The sequence below is a fragment of the Colletes latitarsis genome, chromosome 9, assembly GCF_051014445.1.
Source record: "Colletes latitarsis isolate SP2378_abdomen chromosome 9, iyColLati1, whole genome shotgun sequence".
Taxonomy (NCBI): Eukaryota; Metazoa; Arthropoda; class Insecta; order Hymenoptera; family Colletidae; genus Colletes; species Colletes latitarsis.
This window is the reverse complement of record NC_135142.1, coordinates 26,651,281-26,671,960: the sequence shown is the minus strand read 5'-3', so window position 1 is coordinate 26,671,960 and position 20,680 is coordinate 26,651,281. Positions and strand designations below refer to the sequence as shown.

At 43.2% G+C, this 20,680-nt stretch overlaps 1 protein-coding gene across 5 annotated transcripts in view; it reads right to left on the bottom strand.

The window, feature by feature from the left end:
• Window positions 1-535: 535 nt before the first annotated feature.
• Window positions 536-20,680, bottom strand: part of Trim9 (E3 ubiquitin-protein ligase Trim9) — a 61,036-nt gene continuing 40,891 nt past the window's right edge. For 4 of the 5 annotated variants that reach the window (XM_076772589.1, XM_076772587.1, XM_076772588.1 and 1 more), the window contains 7 exons: window positions 13,523-13,618; window positions 11,500-11,893; window positions 10,364-10,396; window positions 5,805-5,977; window positions 3,430-3,568; window positions 2,479-2,709; window positions 536-2,289 (listed from right to left, as the gene is read on the bottom strand). In XM_076772589.1, the coding sequence (XP_076628704.1) occupies window positions 1,961-2,289; window positions 2,479-2,709; window positions 3,430-3,568; window positions 5,805-5,977; window positions 10,364-10,396; window positions 11,500-11,893; window positions 13,523-13,618 (1,395 nt within the window). In that variant the 3' untranslated portion in view covers window positions 536-1,960. The remainder of the gene's footprint in view (window positions 2,290-2,478; window positions 2,710-3,429; window positions 3,569-5,804; window positions 5,978-10,363; window positions 10,397-11,499; window positions 11,894-13,522; window positions 13,619-20,680) is intronic. The other variant, XM_076772591.1, reaches the window with a different exon arrangement.

The window sequence follows — 20,680 nt, the reverse complement described above, 5'->3', positions numbered from 1 at the left end:
TCCAGTTGTTTTTGGCGTCGTACGCGACACAATGTGTCCCAGTTTCGCGAAACGATCGAACGAGCTGCAGCCGGAACACAGGTGGAAGGGAAGAAAGGCCGAGGAAGAAGGGGTAGGCACTCGAAAAAAGAATGTATCGTCGACGAGTAGAAGGGAAGAAACGCTTGGCTGCGGGAACAAAGAGCGTGGAATCGAAGGACCTGAAAGAAAACAAATGTAAGCGAACCGTAGCAAAGCGTTGCCTCGATAAAACGTCTACCGTTGGCCAGGCGATATCTTTATTCGTGGAAACAATATTCTTCGTCGACGATCTCTTCTCGTTTCCGTGGTCGAGATCTAAAGAAGGGCAGAAAAAAGAAAACGACGAAAGGTAAAGCGGGAGGCACTTGTAGTAGAATAACCCAAAGGTCTAGAAAGAAGAATGAAATCGACAGAAAGGATACGAACCCGGATACAATTACTGGAAGGACGACGGAGTTTCGTCGACGGAGGATCGATGGATTTCTTGGACGACGATTTCGTAGACGGATCCTGCTTTTTGGTGCGTTTTATTGATCGGATATAGTTGTAAATACAATTGGCAAATTCATCGTCGGCAGTACGATCCAAGTATTTATGTACAAGTATGTACAACGCTGACGTTGGTCCTCCTCGTCGCTGGGAGGAGCTGTTTCACGAGGGTGTGCGCTGCAACATCTATTTTAACCCTCTATCGCATCAATTTTCATCTATCTTCGCGGAAAGGAAACTCTATTCTTGGTTATTTATACTGTGCCCCGTTATTCGTGGCACGAGGTGGTGGAAAACGAGTCGAGAAGAGTTAGACATCGATACGAGTCAACGGTCGATCGAATCGTGTTAATGGAAAACGAAGCACGAACAAATTTTATTTCATCGAATTTCGTCTTATTTTATTCCACGAAAATCACACCCTCGATACGATTAACGGAATTTGCGGGGGCGTCGTATGCCCCGAGAAAACACGCACGAATCCTGTAAAATTTCCTCGGCGAACTTTACAGGGGTTGTTTTCGTGGGGGTTAGTTCCGGATCAGTCGCATTATGCAGCAGAGGGTTAAACGAGCTTCGATTTCCATTTCTGGTCGCGTTCGACGTTCGTAGGTACAAAAAAGGATTTAAAAAATGCGGAAGGGAATGGGCGCGAATATACGTGGCACGCGGAAGATGGGCTGCATAAGAAAATGGCGGAGAACGGTGGCGGGGCGGGGGTGGCGGTGGACGATCCAATCGGGGGACTAGAAAACGTTTACTCGATTCCGTTATTTGTTTTTTTTTACACTAAAGCTGACGAGTCTGCGTGCGTACGTGCTTGGCTCCTTCCTTCGAAAATGCGTCTTATTAAATACCGATAAAGCTTAACTTACACCTAGGCAATTACACTTATACGTGTCGATATGGATAAGAGTTGCGATCGCGCGCGATCGTTAGACGGTGAACGCTTCGATTTTGCGGGCGCTGTTCCAACAAATTCCAGTCTTGGATTCGACAGATCTCGCTATACTGGCAGTGATTTCTAGATCGGAAAATCGACAGGTTCCGTCGGAAAGCTCGTTCGTTACTACCTTCGTAAAGATACTCCCGCGAAAGCGTCCTAGTGTCGTCCTTACATTATACTTAATTTCTCTACACTTGGAACCGTTTACTGTGTTCGTCCCTGTTTTACCTGTTCTCGAAAGGAAAATGGCTTCCCTTTCTCTGCAGTTACTCACCCCCAACGAGATCTCTTTAAAAAGCGTTACTCGACGAACAAACGCGAAGAATAAATTAACGGATTCGTGGAATCCGAGAGGACGCGGAGGTTTCGTCAATTGGTCTCGCCGAGGCTCTCCTCGACGATCTTCTCGAGCTGGCCGTCGAATTCCCTGGGCCTGTCGAAGCCCACGGAACCGGGAGATCCGACTTCCTGCAGCAAGCCCTTCTTCAGGACGTTTAGGTACCCCTAGCTCTGAATCATGTCGTTGATGTACTCGTCGTGCAACGCCAACAGATGACGGGGAACGTCCAGGGCCGTGTGCAGAGTGACGGTCACCCCTCTGTTCAGGCTGACGGCCGGGTAAAAGACACCGTAGAGGTCGCGGAACGCGATACCGCCCTGCGGTTGGTCGTTGACGAAGAAACGAAGGGTGTGCGTGGTATCCAGGTCCAGGAGGACGCCCACCGTCGAGTCCTGTTGCACGCCGCCCTCGGTCCTCTGCGCGTGGCCGCCGCCGTGCATGAACCAGGAACGCTGACGGTCTATGTACATGCTCCAACCCTTGTCGTCCTTGCCTGCAGGATCAACAGGAGTCGCTCGAAATACGTGCCAGGTGGTACGATTCGCTATCAGCGGGACACGGTACAAGAATGCATCGAGGAGCGAAAGAGAACCTTTGCCAATCGTTTTACTGGTCGCTGGTCTGTTTAATAATTTCCGAATGGAGGGGCACGAGTGTCTGGACGTCGACTTGTATTACTCACCGAGCATTTGATCCCGCGACACATCGGCTCTGGCGATGCCAAAGGCTGGATCAGTGTCGCTGTGATAACGGTCGATGGTCAATTCCCAATAGTGAACGCCTCGCGAAAATCCGACGCTCGAGAGGACGACCCTGTGCTCGTAGCCCTCGCAGGATGCGCTCATCGCGTCCTCGGAAATTGATACCTCCTGTGGTATACCGGACGCCCCGGTCGCCCAGGAAAACCACGCCACTGTCATCCAGAACGGTAGTTGGCGATAAATAATCCGCGAATCGATTGCGAGTCGATACGCGACAGGACCATTGTTCTCGATTGACGAGCGACGGAATCGAGTGGGCAGTCTCGACGCGATATCCGATCCGCAATTCCGACTATTGGAAACTGCCACCGCGTCTGGCTTTCCAACCCCCCTCTATGTCCGCGTTATAGACCTGTAATCTTAACCCTTTGACGGCGAACACCGCGCAGGGGATGGCTGCATCGACCTCGACGCGTCTCACTCCCCTAAATCTTCCATTTCTTTATTACAACGATACCGCGATCCTACTAATCGAATTTTTGAAAAGTTACGAACGATATCTATTACGAATCGGGACTTGTTAAAATCAGGTGAAAGCGTGGGCGAGTGGGTTTGCCTCGCGGAACTAATCCCGAGATTTCAGTTTCCCAAACTTTCTAAACCTAATTAGGCCGGGGAACCGCGATCCGCGGAATCGAGACGCCGTATGAGATTCCGATCTCGCGGCACGATCCGACAAATCGAACAACCCGAAGAGCGGTAGCCGTCGATATTTTCGACCGCGTGATCTACTCGGTACGAAAAACGCATTAACTCGAGCCGTCAGTTTCGGTCGTTCATCTTCCACTCGATACCGACGCGCGTCGATTTTCCATTTGAGCTTCCCGACCCGAGGGAAAAGGCGAGAAAGAGAGGCGAAACTGGAGGCTCACCCTCTGCAGTCTGGAGACCGATCAGCTCCGAATACTCTCCCTCCCCCGCGCTGTTGAATGCCCTAACCCTGGCATTGTACAGAGAGTTGAAGTGCAGTCCGTCCACGGTGCAGATCGTTTCTCGGCCACAGTACACCTCCTGGTTAAACATATCCCAAAAAATGTTCCGTTCAAGCAAAATACTGGGTGTTCGACCACCCCTGGGGAAAATTTTAATGGGGAATTCTAAAGGCAAAAATAAGACGAAAATCAAGAATACTAATCTGTTGATGGAGGCCTCGTTAAAAAGTTATTAACGTTTAAAGTTCCGCCTGTACTGAATTTTTTTCTAGAAAGTATTGTAATTGAAAATTTCAGCACCTACTCGAATTTTTTTCTCGAAAGTGGATAGGATTTCGAGGGTATGTCTATTGACCAAAAGTAATTGCAATTAACCTCTGCAACCAATAATAATTTTTTTAGAACGATTTGAAATTTTTTAATTTCGTCGAAAAATTTCAGCGCCTACTCGAATTTTTTTCTCGAAAGTGGATAGGAATTCGAGGGTATGTCTAATGATAAAAAATGATTGTGATTGACCCCCGCGAACGAAAATATTTTTTCCAGAACGATTTGAAATTTTTTAATTTCACCGAAAAATTTCATCACCTACTCGAATTTTTTTCTCGAATCTAAGTAGGATTTCGAATATATGTCTATTCACTAAAAATGCTTGTAATTGACTTCCGCAACCGAAAATAATTTTTTCAGAACGATTTGAAATTTTTGAATTTAATTGTTAATAACTTTTTAACGAAGCCTTCATCAACAAATTGGAATTCTTGATTTTCGTCCTATTTTGGCCTCTAGAATCCCCCATTAAAATTTTTCCCCAGTGGCCAAACACCCTGTATATGGTCTTCCATAATAATTAACAGGGGTTGAAAATTTATATCGATTTAGAACCTGTCTTGGTTAAAAGGACCTTTAAATAATAACTTGAAACGTTTACTTTTGTCCCTTGGTCGATAATAATAATCGTGTAAAATTGTTCCAATATTCTATCGTAACGCGGAACAAATAAAATTCTTTGGATTCTTATTATTTAATTAAGGAGAGGCGGACGAAAAGAAAAGGAGAGAAGAGGAGAGAGGAGAGGGTCGATAATCTGGAAAGACGGTAAGAGTTGAACCGCACAATATGGACGCGTTCCTTTTAGCTTTTCCATCGAGACGCTGTCCTTTTTATTTCTGTAACTCCGCTAACGAACTTCCGTCGCGCGGTTTTTGTTCGCGGCGTCGACGGACGAACTTCTCGAGACCGACTCGCGAGATGGTCCCGCGGGACGGTACTTGGGTAAAATTAGTTTCCACGACACTCTGGTCGACCTGAATTAACCCCAGCGCCTACTTTCCCGCGAAGACAGCTTGCCAAGAGGAACGGACGATTTATCCCTAGCCAAGGACGTGAAATGCTCTTCTACCTCAGCCTTCCTCATTCACCGTTCAACTTTCAATTTTTCCTTGCGTTCAATCAACTCTTATTTACTCTTGAAAAAGTTGGATATCGACGAACAAACGATAACAGAAACTATCGTGTCGATAAAACATATTGAAAACACCGTTCAACTTTCAATTTTTCCTTGCGTTCAATCAACTCTTATTTACTCTTGAAAAAGTTGAATATCGACGAACAGATGATAACAGAAACTATCGTGTCGATAAAACATATTGAAAACGAGCCACTACCAGGCAATCGACGAATTAGATAATTTCAATTGATCCTCCATCAGTCATATCCCGAATCATTATTTCTATTAATTCGATATTTTGTGTAGTTCTGATGCCTCTTCTTCGAACCACGTTCCTCTCAAACGTCCCGGAAGAGCCGTGTGTCTCGCAGCTGCAAAGGTTTATTAGTTCCACCGATGTTGTGACGGTTTTCCAATCTGGTTGTCGTAGCGGTCATAGTATCGCTACGCCGTTATTGCACATTCCAGTCACAGTCCTCTATGCTTTTGACTCGCGCCATGTTGCGTTCATCGCTTCGCTAGACTTCACAGAAAGCCTTTGGCACGATTGACAGCAACCTGTTGATTGCCAAGTAGTACAACTTTGGCATCTCTTTGAGCGTCGTAATTCTTCATTGAGCCTATCTTTCCCGTTCCCGATGAATTCTAAACATCGCTGAACAATTTTCAAATATTCGCCGCGATGCGATTCCTTTCCGAGACTAATCGTTCGATTACATTTTGCGTAAGACCGACACAAGGAATAAATCGATACCGTTCCGAATACTCGCTGTACTCTGCGTATTCCCATTGTTTTCTCAGGTAATAAAACACCTAGGGTCTCGAGGATATCGGAAAAAAGTGGGGAAACAATGCTGTAGCTCACCCTGAACTCCCCGCCGCATCCGTCGTCCAGCTCCAAAAGATAACCTTCGATGGCAGGACCCCTTTGCCCGGCACAGCCGACGATCCCGTGCCCGGAAGGAGGCTGCCAGGCGACTGTCACGCTGTTGTTCTCCGCGCTGCATTCCTCAGGTATCAGTAACGGTGCCCCGGGAGCTAAAAACGTTCGCTTTTAGACGGTTAAACGAAATCGGAATCAACGAGACGGACACGCAACCATGGAGAAATAAGTTACACGTGCGTAGCTCACGCTGCAAATCGACGGTTCTCAACCTATGGATCGAGAAGCTTTATGCACTAAAAATTTATTAAGGCCACAACTTGATTTTTCCCCTTCACACGATAGTTTTACTGTATTCGTAAATAGTCAAATTAGATTTTTAAGTATCAAAATATAAACATTTCTGTCGATAGTCAGGGCAGCTCCTGAGAGCCATGGTTCTCCATATTTTTTAATTCAATCTATATTTTAGGATATATAAAAGTATTATATTATATTTTCACTGGAAATTAAATTGCCTACTATGCAGTTTGTATTGAGTTTTGGAAAGGTTGAGCAGCACTGCTGTAGATAAATTGTATCTGATGTGACGTATCTATACAGGATTGCCAACTATAGAATAAGTAGGGTATCGGGTAATGTAGAATGACCCAGTGTATACAGGGTGTTAAAAATTTTAATGGGAGATTCTAGAGGCCAAAATAAGAAGAAAATCAAGAATAGTAATTTTTTTCTACAAAGTGAATAGAATTTCAGGGATATGTCTATTCACCAAAAATGCTTATAATTGACCCCTGCAACCAAAAATATTTTTTTTAGAACAATTTGAAATTTTTTAATTCTGTCGAAAAATTTCACACCTTCTCGAATTTTTTTCTAGAAAATGAGTAGGATTTCGGGGATATGTGTAATGACCAAAAATGATTGCGATCGACTCTTGCAACCGAAACTAATTTTTTTAAAACGATTTGAAAAATTTTTTTTCTACCAAAAAATTTCAACACCTACCCTATTTTTTTTCTCGAAAGTGGATAGGATTTCAGGGGTATGTCTATTCACCAAAAATGCTTATAATTGACCCCTGCAACTAAAACTAATTTTTCCAGAACGATTTGAAATTTTTGAATTTAATTATTAATAACTTTTTAACGGAGCCTCCGTCAGCAAATTGGTATTCTTGATTTTCGTCTTATTTTGGCCTCTAGAATCTCCCACTAAAATTTTTCCCAGGGGTGACCGAACACCCTGTATAGTGTGGTTCAAATAAAGTGTTACAAGATCTTTTTTCAGAAACCAATAAACACGTATACGTTACTGAATTTGTTTTCCCCCAGTATTTCTTTTATTTTTGCAATAGAATCCTATAAACGTTTTAAACGAGACGATAAAACTGAGCAACGTAAATCCAACGCGTAGGAACGTAAAGAAGGAAATCCTCCCCCTCTCGGGGGACGGATCCTCCTGTAAAACAAATGGCTCGAACTGCTCGAAACAAGCGGAAAGTATCCTGCTCGATCGAAAGAAGGGAACTTTTTAAACTATTTACAGATATGCCTACGAGACACATTCCGTCGATAAAACTTCCACGACCGTCTCGCGGAAATAAACTTTCGTACACGGTTCCGCCATTCGAGAATACATTCCGTCTGGAAATTTCCTCGCGGCACGGAAAGGGGAAAGAATTCCTTGCGATCTCGTAGATCGGAGCAACGCGTCCCAAGGAACTGCGAGCCGAATAGGAGTCCGAAAGGGCGATACCCAACGGAGAAACGCGAACGTAAACCGAACCAACGTTTGTAATATTTACGTTTCGAGCCTTTCTATCCTTCAGCATTCCTCGCTGGAAAATATTCCTGAAATTGTATCGACACCAACGAAACGCGATACGATTCAGTCGATTATCGAGGATCCAACTTTGTTTGCAAAAAAATAAAAAAGATATCAAGTGTTTGTAATCTGAATTATACGTGTATCACGAGAAGCAAGTTCGAGGAGTAAGGGAAATCAACACAGGGGGATCGAATGAAAAAATTTCTACCTCCCCGGCAGATGGATTTATTAGCGATTTTACGAGAACAATAAAATCAAACGGGTTCGCGCAGCTAGTCGTAGCCGACTTGCCGTCAACGACGTTACCGCGATTATTCGTGTTTTATGGCAGGCGAACGGATATCTCTGTCATCTGGGTTTACAGCGATTGCCAGAGCGCACGACAAAGTTCATTTTATCGGTTACGGTTTCGAAACGTCGGCCACGTACACGCGTAACGGCATCGTAAAGCATAAAAATGTTTTTCACGTTTCCAGTTTCGCCGCTAGATAATTCGACGTCTCATATCGAGGGAACGAAACCGTTACGACCGCGTTTACAATTTCTTTAATTTGATACGCGACTGTTCCGGAGCTCCCGCGTCCTGACAAACTTTTCCAAACAGATTTCGTTCGAGTTTCTACGACGGAACGAAAAATTATTAAGAACTCTGCCATTGACAGAGCCCCGGGAAGAATGTATTTATCAAAAAAAGGACCTAATATCCTATCTTCCTCCAACGTTTTCGAGGGTAATAGTGTTTCTAACACTCTATGAAAGAGTGATATCCCTTTAAATTATAGAACAAGACATCTTAAACCTGATAAATAACTGAAATACCGATATCGAGCTAAATCTTTCCACGGTACAATGTCGCCGATCGGAATTGAATTATTGAAAATACAGAATATCAGGTTACTAGTGAATCTTGTTAAGAATTAAATAATTGCATTTACTATTCCCAGACGTGTTTCAATTACGAAATCGTTGAACCAATCTCGTCTCCGTGCAGAAGGCTCATCGACACGGTGGAAGGAAATGCTGGTGTGGGAGTATGCAATTTACGGGGTCAAGGAACAACTTTTCGAAATTTCTTAGAATGTCTACATATTCTTCGCTAAAATACGCGTTGTTTGCCGGTTGAAACTTTCAAATCCTCCAATCCGTTCAGAAGTTATGACATTTTAAAGATTCGCATGCAATTTTCGAGCAACATTTCTGGTCTCAAATTATATTTTTAGTAAGGAATTTTTTTCTCAAAAATGGTTAGGATTTCGAGGGTATGTTTATTCATCGAAAATTATTGTAATTGACCCCTGCAGTCAGAAATAATTTTTTTAGAATGATTTGAAATTTTTTAATTTCAGCACCTACCTCCTATCGATTTTTTTTTTAATTTGTTTATTTTTATTATACTTTTTAGTTAGAATCCATGAGGTTTACTTCATAAATAAATTTCAATGGAATATGCTCGTTATTATATCGACATATCCCTGAAATCCTACCCTTTCGAGAAAAAAAATAGGGTAGGTGTTGAAATTTTTTGGCAGAAAAAAAAATTTTCCAAATCGTTTTGGAAAAATTATTTTCGATTGCAAGAGTCGATCGCAATCATTTTTGGTCATTATACATATCCTCGAAATCCTACGCATTTTCGAGAAAAAAATTCCTTACCGAAATACTAATTTGAGGCCACAAATGGTTCCCTGAAATTTCATGCATATCTTTAAAACGTCATAACTTCTGAACGGATTGGACGATTTTAATGTTTAAATAAGCAAACAACGCGTATTTTAATGGAGAATATGTAGAAATTCTAAAAATATTCGAAAAGTTGATCCTTGACCCCGTAAACTGAGAAAAACCCAATAAAAATGGTCCAATTTTCAAACAGCCATAACTCCTACAATTGTGAATATATTTCAATGAAACTTTTTTCTGAAGTAGAGCTCATGGATACCTACAAAAAAGTATTAGACAACTTTTCTGTAGGGCATCAAACAAAATTACTAAAAAGCAAAAACGAATTTTTAAGAAAAATCGACAAGGGGGTAGGTGCCTAAATTTTTCGACGAAAAAAAAAATTTCAAATTGTTCTAAAAAAAATATTTTCGGTTGCGGGGGTCAATTACAATCATTTTTGGTGAACAGACATACCCCGGAAATCCTACTCATTTCCTAGAAAAAAATTCGAGAAGGTGTGAAATTTTTCGACAAAATTAAAAAATTTCAAATCGTTTTGGAAAAATTATTTTCAGTTGCGGGGGTCAATTACAATCATTTTTGGTGAACAGACATACCCCCGAAATCCTACTCAGTTTCGAGAAAAAAATTCAGTACGGTCCGAATTTTAAACGTTAATAACTGTTTAACAAAGCCTCCATCAACAAATTGGTATTCTTGATTTTCGTCTTATTTTGGCCTCTAGAATCCCCCATTAAAATATTTCCCAGGGGTGGCTGAACACCCTGTATATGTATAAGACTCCAGCAGCATCCTTATAGACGACTTAGTATCCCGTGATAGTTACGATAGTTAAGCCAGCAAAGTCGGTGCCCAATTAATCCAGCTTTCGAGCGACTTAACGAACGAGAGAGAGCGCGTTTAATGAATTCTCTGCCGGGGAAATTATTAAAAAATGCTTCGCGGAAAATTCGTTTCAGACTCTGTGGCTTTCAGGCAAAGGTCAACCACCTCGATAGTTATTTTCGTCTTTCGACGACATTAATTACCTGCGGCTGGAAATCGATCTTCTCCCTCGGATGCTGCGTCCAACATAGGGAGAGGAATCGTTTATATTCGATCGACGATTAGAGAGAATTTTTGTCAACACGTTCAGTGCCCATGGAGTTTCTCACACTGTTCCATTTTGTCAAATTATTACAGTATACATGCTTGTTTAATATATTTGTGCCTGAGTATGTTTATTGGAATATTTTTTCTTACGTAAAAAACAAATAAGGATTATATAGGTGACAGGAGGTGGAGTAAAACTTTGAATATTAAGTTTAATATTAATATTTCATTTCTGTTATATTACCTGAAATATACAATATTCAATTTCTAAAAATGTATGCGTTTTGCTATCTGAAACTATTCGTACTTCATAACTGTCTTCCTATTAATACGAATAATGGAGGTTCTACGGTATTCCTAACAGCATTAATCATACTCAGAAGTTTACAAGCACTAGGGTTTATTTATGGTAAGCGTTTTAAGGAATAATTGTCAGTTCCAAGTACCATTCGCAACCCACGGGCACTCAACGTGTTAACGAGATCTTCTGATCGACTTTCTAGCGTCTTCGACGAACCAAAGGGTCGTATTTTATTACTACAGCGAAATTGCTATGCCAAGATTTATCGAACGTAAAAAATAATTTGATTATATCGTTTAAATTATAATTTTTATTCGCCAACTCGTTAGAGTCGTGTTATAGAGGGTTAAAGGTTCACAGACGTTAATGAAAATCCTTCTCGAACCGTCTTCGGTTAGGGCCATTAAATTAAACTTTCATTGCGATTGAATTAAACGCGGAATAACCTCGGTATTTTATCTAAACGACGAATTAATTGGTCGATTGTCCGAGTTATAAGCCGGTTAGCTAGAAATCTGACCGAACGAAACGACTTAACGCGATGGTCGCAACTTGCTGACCGCGGAGGACGATTTCCGGTCTTTTGCGACGACACGGACCCCGTCAATTTCCGGGGTATCTACGGGAAATAATTTCCGGCAATTTCGCTGCATCCTTCGAAACAATTAACAATAGGAATCTCCCAACTCTGGTTCGTTGACGCATGAAAAGTCGACGACTCACAGTCGAAGGGGAGGATAGAGAAAAGGTTTGTTTGACTTGGAGACTCACGTTTCAGCTGGACGAAGGTGAGTTGATCGATGGCTCGTCGCAGAGGTTTGTCGTCGAGCGTGAGATCAAGCAGGGGTAATCTGGCGATTTCTTGGACGCCCTCGGCGGCGCCCCAGGATCCGGCAGCGGTCGCTGCCCTAACCGACAGCATTCCACCGATTTGAAGAAACGCGCCACTGTCGTTTTCCTTGAGCGCCTCGATGCAGAACGTGAGAAGGGCGGTGGTCGCTTGCAAGTGAGACGCGCATCTGGTCACTTGGTCCCTCAAAGAGCGCACCCTCGCCTCTCTGGTCTGTCGGGCTGCCTCGATCAGCCGCGATTTCCTCGCTTGAAGCACGCTCACCAGATTCGCCACCCTGTCTTCCACCTCCTCCTCCAAAGCCACGCACTCCTCCTGTCGACGGAACACCATCGTTTCTATTATTCTTCGACGGTGTAAAAATAATCATCTGAGTATCGGTACTCGATCGAAGACGCCCGCTTTTAGGGTCCTGAGGAAGTTTAATTTGATTAGAAAGAAAATAGAAAGAAAATTTTTAATAATATTCAACGAATCGCAAGATTAGATAGAGGGTTTGTTTGGTTCAGAGCGAGGAGAACCCTTGAGGTAAAAACCAGTTTGAACGGGCGTGCGATTCCAAGGGACGTCGCGTGACTTCGTACGACCATTTTACTACTAATGTAACCGCTTGCATTAACTTCAATGCGTTTCTTTTAACCGCTCGATCGCCACTTTGCGCGAACAGGTTTGCACTGTAACAGCAGTCAAGGAAAATTGCCCTCCTAAAATTCGCAGGTTGCCTCCACTGTACTTTTGCGTCACGCGAACCACGGACTAGGACTTTTTACCCGATCATTACCTTCTCGAATATCCAAACAATTCAACCGTGTAGATATTTCACGATTCAAATTCAAATCGGATATCTAACCATTAAATATTATACGTAATGTAAAATCGATAATTCCTTCGAATAAATTATTCGAGCAGTCTGAGCCCAAAATCAAAGATGGCTGCCACGACTTGGCATCTCCTTCGTCTCGACAAGCTTCCAACATTGTTGAGCAACTTTCGAGGGAAACACGACCACCGTGCCTGTTTCCCCGGCAGTTGTCTCGCGAGATTTTAGCGACGCCCCGCGAAACAATATGCAAATACAAAACGCCGAGGGTAGACGAACTTATAAATCAACTCTTGTAAAACGCATCCGGAAGTGGGGAAATTCAATTGTTCGCGTTTTCCCGACTACGAAGGGAAAAGTCTTGGGAATCCATTTGGCTACGGTCCTTTCGCCGAAATGAGATTCAAATTTCATTTGCGCGCCAACCAACCCCTCTGCTCCGTAACTCTTGTTCGTTTTTCATTTTCGCGGAATCCCCCCGTCCGTAACGCGACAAATTAACGACGAAAGAAGGGAACTCTATCGGAAGAATACACGGAGCCCGGTTTCGAATAGAATCCTCATCGAGAGGGGATGCAGGGATTATTCGAGTTACATTACAAATCGACGAGTAGTAATTGAATATCTGCAATATTTAAACGCATCAATTTTGAAGATCTATAGACCGTGCAAGGTAGATTTTAGTTTTATTCTCTGGTCTGTAATTCTCTAGGTAGAAAAGCAAAATGGATATCAGGCGTTTCTACCGTTTCCTCTAATTATTTCCGGAAACTAAGCACAGCGGTTGCGTCGCGTCGGAAGGGAATTCATCGCACAGACCGGTTCCGTTCGAGGGAAAGAGTGAAACGCGAGATCCGACGGTATTATTAACTGGTCGAATATAATTCGTTCCCTCGGCCACTCTCGATGTCGTATCCTTTGTAATTTCGCATGCGAGAGGACAGCCTGGCCCCGAAGATGGAAGCTGGGAAACGGAAGGGACGGCGACAACTGATGCAATTAACGCCGCGTCCTTCCGTAATTTCACGGAGGCGAGCCTTGCCCCCCTCTTCGCCCCCTCCCCGCTAACCCTGTTCGTCCCACGACGCGGAAATTTAAAAAGAACGCCAAAGGCGAATACTCACGTGCACTTTGTCCGTCATTCCTTTGAGCCTCTGAATGAATTCCGTCGTCGAGCGTGCCCTCTCCGACAGCTGTTGCAAATTTTGCGAGAGCTCCGTCTGTAATCACATCAAACGGCTCGCGTGAGCACAGAAGCAACAATTTCTTTCCTAAGAAGCTACAAATTTGCCCCATTTCGATTGTAACAACTTCGAAGGAGGGGGACGAACGAGGCCGCGCCCGCGACCGAAATTGTCACGATTGGATTATAGGGTGAGATAGGGTAATTCGGAGCCTTTTACGACCACCTCCCTTTCGTTACCCTCGATATGAGGCGGAATACGAGGGTCGATTGATAACTACGGCCTCCAATCCTATTAAGTATGTTTCGGATATGACGAGCTAATGAAATTGATCTCGAAATAAAGGAAATTTATTAAACAGTATAAGCAACAATTAGGGTAACGATCTTGCTCAGGGTTATTTTTCATGGAAAAACGAATCGAAAATGTAGAATAAAATATATTCGTACGACGGTTCGTTTCCAAGAAAATCGAGATTGAATATTCGTTGGGAAGCGTCTGACCATCGCTCGATATTTCTACTTGATTTGACGTTTATTAACATTGACGGTGAAATTGTAAACTTTTACGGTTTTATCTGTTCTAGTTGGCTCTGTTCGATACCATAGAAATACAATCGACGAAAATTAGACGATACCATACCACTGAGAATGCGTGCAAACTCCGTCGCAAGTAGAAATATCGAATATTGGTCAGACGCGGAAGTCGTACGCGCGTCTTTAGAACTTTCAAATACGATTTTCTCAGGAAACCACTGCTCCTGTTGAAAACTTTTATTCACCATTTTCGATCACTATACCACGAAGAATCATCCTATCGTACAGTCGTACTACCTTCGCTCTGTGTATCGTTTCTGTAGAGATTTCTTGCTCTACCGAAGTCGTTCCCAGGATTCTAGTTTAACGTCGAATTCACTTTTCGGGAATTCTCGGTGAATAACATTATCTCCAGTCGTTGCTCGATAAGTTCCGACCAAGTAATCAGACTCTCCTTCCTTCATCTTTATGTATAAACCCTCGACGTGATCTATAACGTGGCACCACCGTTACGTCCCATCTCTAATTCAATTCACTTATATTTTCCGTTCCCTTTTGCAATTTAATCTTAATTTTAGTTTTCCTTATCGTCGATAGAAGTCGATGGAATCGATATAACGAAAATTCACGAGTGGACGCGAATCCTGAAACTACCGTCCCCAATATCGAACATTAATCGACGCTAGTTGTCGCGAAGAGAACAAGAAAAAGCACCCTCGGTCGATTATCCTTCTAGCCAAGTTGTCTTTCCAACGTTTCGCTCGGTTCGTTCCCGTGAACTCCTTGTTCTCGGCTCGCTTGATTTACAGCTTCGCTGTATTTCCCCCGTCGACCATACTTTTCCTCGAGCCGGAATCCTGCCGCGCGAATCCACGGCGAAATTGCGAGCGTTTCGTTGGGTTCGCGGCGCGAAAAGCTCGTTCACGCCGGCGAAGCACACCACTCGGAAAGTCTGAGAATGCGGGCACCCGGTGCCGGAAATATTGAATTAGAACGGCGACAAAAGGTGCTCGAGGAACGCCGTCAAGGCCGACGTATCTCAAGACGCGCATTTTACCCTTGATTCTAGCAGAGCATTCAGTTGCTAGCTAAAACCCTACTCCTTCGCTCAACCCTTTCGTTCCTAAACCCCTCGGCAACATATTTACTATTACGAAACGAAATATCGCTTCCGCCAGGATTTTCATATCCCCGAATATAAAGTGTCGTACAACTCCATTCGAACGAATTACTTTTCCTGTATACTTCCCTGTATATGTTTCTTTTCATTCTTGGAACGTCTACACTTTTGCAAGCTTCTTTCTCAGAGTTAACTACAGCTTTATACAGGGTGTTAATTGGGGATTCTAGAGGCCAAAATAAGACGAAAATCAAGAATATCAATTTGTTGATGGAGGCTTCGTTAAAAAGTTATTAACGTTTAAAGTTCTGCCCGTTCTGAATTTTTTTCTCGAAAATGCTCAGGATTTCGGGGATATGTGTAATGACCAAAAATGATTATAATTGACTCCCGCATCCAACTATAATTTTTCCAGAACGATTTGAAATTTTTTAATTTCGTCGAAAAATTTATCCACCTACTCGAATTTTTTTCTCGAAAGTGCGTAGGAATTCGAGGGTGTGTCTATTCGCCAAAAATGATTGCAATTGACCCCCGCAGCCGAAAATAATTTTTCCAGAACGATTTGAAATTTTTTAATTTAATCGTTAATAACTTTTTAACAAAGTTTCAGTTAAGAATTTTATATTCTTGATTTTCGCCTTATTTTGGCCTCTAGAATCCCCCATTGCAATTATTCGATATTTTCTTTTCGAGTTTGTAATACAGTTGGGTCTTCTTCAAATAACAGAGTCACCCGACCCTTTGGATGTCATATCTTCGTATCTTCGCATTGACTGTTTTATTTTTCCAAGCTTTTCTCTCATCGTTCTCGTCTCCGCCAATAGACGAACAGAGAAACCGGAGAGGTTGCAAACTTGCGCATTCCCCGTTTTCATCGGGCATTTGGAAACAGACGCGATTAATTCGACGATCGGGTGTGACTGATTTTAATTCGGCCGGAAGTACACGAAGGTGGGCTACTTGTCTCTCAATCTGTCCGTTCGTACGACCGTCTGGCAGCCCGTCCGTCCGTCGTCCCGTCGCTGTTTCCCCGATGTTCGCGACTAGACGACGAGGCAAACGAACAGACGGAAGCTGGCTGCCAGTCCGGTTCGTGCCACGGAGTAATTAAGTTACTCCTTTTAGATTAGCCTCGACCGCGACCGTGCTCTCGCTAATTTCCGCAGCTTTCCTCGCCTGAATTCCCGAACGGAAATCCCAGGGATGGCTGACGTACCTCCGCGAGATTCTTCGCGAACTAGCTCGCCTCTTTGGCAGGCCTCTCATCCCCCTTCGAATCGTTAATCGTCGGCTTCGAGTTACGCGTCGAGGAATCCCAGACTACGCAACCCCGATGGGTATCATTTTGAAACGAACTTTTCAACCATGGAACCCAGAACTATGACAGAACTGTTCGGAATTACTTTGTATCCTCCTGTATAAATTTCTACGTAACTGTGCTCCTTTTTTATCTTCTCGCTTCTTCGTAAAGGGTGTCTAGACACGAGTGTAAATTATAAAATCCTAACGTTCAAAGTAAATTTTATGAATTTCCTTAACGGCAAAAATACTGTTGTAGTTGGAGAATAGTGAACAGCAAAGGGGATGATTCCGTTGGTGGAATAAAGTTTAAAAACGGTGGCTCGAAAGCAGCTATCACCGAGAGAGCTCGAGTCGAGCGAATTTGTTCCGGGCCAATCGATATTTTCGGCCACGCAAACGTCCGCGCGCCCCTTGCCCCCGAAATTCTCGGATCGAAACCGCTGCCAGGTACGTACCGGAACGTGGCAAGCGCAGGGCGTGTTGCACCTGTTAATTAAGCGGGCCGATCGAATCTCATCCGGCCGTTCATAGGCAGTAATTGCAACAGTCAAGGGTGCTCGGATCGACCCTCGCGGGCCATTCTCCTTCCGCGAGTTCTGACGCGGCATCTCGGCTCTCGAGCGTTATTCGATAACGCCAATCGCGGTATTCTCAGCCCGTTCCACCCCTCAAAATTCTCTTCCTCTTCCACTGTCGGCTATTTCGAAATTGCGGGCCCGATTAAACCCTTTACGGTGCCAGACATCCTTCGTCTTTCTCCGTTCGAATATTTCTATTCGCGATCGACCGCCTAGATTTATACAAGACATTCGCGCCGATGTCAAAACGTCGATTATAAAAGACACTGTTAGAGTTTAGGTGAATATTGTAGTCTCGATCTACGCGCCATCTGGAAAGGGGAAGTAATGTGTGTGTGTGAGGATGTAGCTTGTAAGATGAAGATATGTGCGTAGTGTTAAGAGTAGAATTAGGATTAATTTGTTTATATTTTATTATACAGGGTATCATAGAGGATTCTAGAGCCCAAAATAAGACGAAAATCAAGAATACCAATTTGTTGATGGAGGCTTCGTTAAAAAGTTATTAACGTTTAAAGTTCCGCTGCGTTCTGAATTTTTTTCTCGAAAATGCGCAGGATTTCGGGGGTATGTCTATTCACGAAAAATGATTGTAATTGATCCCCGCAACCGAGAATAATTTTTCCAAAATGATTTGAAATTTTTTTTTTCCGTCGAAAAATTTCACACCTTCTCGATTTTTTTCTAGAAAGTGGGTAGGATTTCGGGGGTATGTCTGTTGACCAAAAATGCTTGCAATTGACCCGTGCAACTAAAAATAATTTTTCCAAGACGATTTGAAATTTTTAAATTTAATTGTTAATAACGAAGCCTCCATCAACAAATTGGTATTCTTTATTTTCGTCTTATTTTGGCCACTAGAATCCCCCATTAAAATTTTTCCCAGGGGTAGCTGAACACCCTGTATATTTCATTAAAGTAAAGTGTGGAGTATTATTAAACGATCACGTCCCGGAACATCCCAACAGATACAAAGAGCTCTAGACCATTCTTGTATCTATCCTCGCGATACGTCGGTGCATCGAAATGAATTTTCGAAATACCCGTTTGCGGATAAAGCGACGCCAGACACCCGAAGGAGCGAGAAGAGGGGCTGAGGCGGTAATCTAAATATTTGATTCGTTAATAAAATTTGCCGTCGGCCGTGGCGGATAAAAATCGTCGCCGAGGAAGGGTATATCGTGGCACCATCTGACCGGGTCGATGGTTTCGAGCCACGAGCGAGGAGGCGTTTGCTCCTAGCCAAGATCGTGGAGCGGCGTTGTTATCGTAGAGTCGCAGCCCACGCGATTCAGCCCCATTCCGAGAACAGTCGGGAGAGGTCGGTTGAATGTACGAAACCGTGGGAGGGTTGAAAGCACCCTTTTCATTCCGCCGCGAGCTCGTATCTCTTCTCCCACTCGGCGTCTCTCGTTTACCACCGCGCCCTAACCGTCACCGCCACTGGCATTCGACGCTGCCTGCCACCGAGGGATACCGAACACGATCCTGCGTAAACACGATATCCCTGACAACCGGCTACGCTGCAACGCTACTCCATTCTAAAACCAAATGCAACCAAACTGCTCTGGTACTCTCTCTCTCTCCTGCCCCGTATTCTTCCTTTCGCGATTCGATTCACAATGGACAGAACCGATCACAATTAACACCCCGTTTAAAACCAATTTCACCTTGGCGCTTTCAAACCGCGCGGATTGATCGACGTCGTCTATCTTTCCAGCGTTTATTAACGGACAAATTTCTGCCCCTTCTGTCGCGACATTAATCAATCTGCCCGCGTCGCTCTGCTCGTTATTGTCCACCGCGATGCACTCTCCGAAACTGACCTCTCGAACCACCATGCGATAATTTATGCGGTAATTTGTATCGCACGACTATGCATCACAGTGTTTGCACGCGTACCGATAGGTTGGATGACCCCAACTTTACCACTTTTACAACCCTAAATATCCAAAGTCCGGTAACCGTCTTACTATGTTACAAAAATCATCTCCAGTGACGATTGTATATGTTGGAGTTCCCGCTAGTTTTGGCCATGGGTTCTACGAACTCATGGTGTTTATTATACGAAGATAAGAGTTCATCGCTAGAGAAATAAGCATTAATAATTTTACCGGTAATTATTGTCGTTTTAATCAATCATACGTTCCATAACCCTACCTATTCCAATAGAATTACATTCTTCAAACGCTTCAAACTTAGTTTACGAATGGTCTGTTAAATTCCGATTTTTTATCAAGTAGAGTGGAATACAATACATAAAATGTTTTGCGTACCGATAGTTGTCCGTGTATCCGGTACCAGGGGCCAATACCGTGTTCAAACAACCTCAAACCATCGCACTATCGGTGATCAGGAAATATTGAATAACGAACAAAGAACGGAACAAGTATTTACCGTTAAATAAAAATACGGATTTCAATTATAGAATGGAATATTTCCCAACGAACGAATAAAAATTTCACTGTTCGATCGAGTAAATATCAAGAATAAATTGCTATACGTTGGTCTTATCGGTTATCTATTATTCGAGTACAATTCTCCCCACCTCAGCCCGTGATACGCGTCTGGATAGAAGTATAAACAGAAACACAATTCGTACGAGATATGCTACGATCGGATTTTTATCGATAAAAAATTCTCTATCGATCCAATCGAAACATAGCCAATCCGATAGCAACGCATAATGCGATTAAACATCGAGGATAAATTTTGTAATATTTTCTTTTACTATAACTATTTTTAGATCCCCGTGAATGAGACTGTTCGCGTGTCCCGAATATTTAACTCGATTAATTAATACGCTCGTTACTCAACGCGCGTTTTATCTTATTGCTTCGGTTTATTAATTTCGTTCCCGATGCCGTGCCGTAACGCTATTACAAACGTGTCTATTGTAAACTAATGGGTTAAATCCCATTCATGATTATGCAGGCGCGAGAGATATTTGTACGCGTGGATTGTACGGCTGAGTGTGAATGACAAGTGTTTGCGGAGCTGACGGAATCGAGTGGATGTTTAGACTAGAGTATTGGTTCCGAGTGCACGCATGGGAATGGATTCTTGGAATGCATATGGAAATTTGGCTGGCTAGGAGATCGAAGAAACGAAGATGCCTAAAATCCTTATCTGTACAAGAATTTCGAACGACAGAGTAAAAAGTGCCAGCAAGAAAAGGAACGGATTTAATTTAATTTTCGCAAACACCGACTCGTTAATAATAACTCTATTATTGTATTCCATCGATGACCATGAACGAGTCTACTCATTGTCGACCATAGAAAAAATCCACTTCATTGTTTCGCCGTGCAATTATACTCTCGCATTATATCCCCGGCGACGTTGTTCGAAAGTTTACAAGCGTTCGGAGCTTGTTTATTGCTCGAGGCGCTGCGGCCCGGTGAAACTTTAATTTCCATAGTAGCCGGAAAATGGAAAAACCGCGGATATCGTTGACGAATATTCCGAAGCGTTCCATAAATCATCGTGACTGAACTGGGCGCGACACCGCGATCCCACGGACGCAGATAAAACGCTATTTACGGGGCTCGACTTTAAA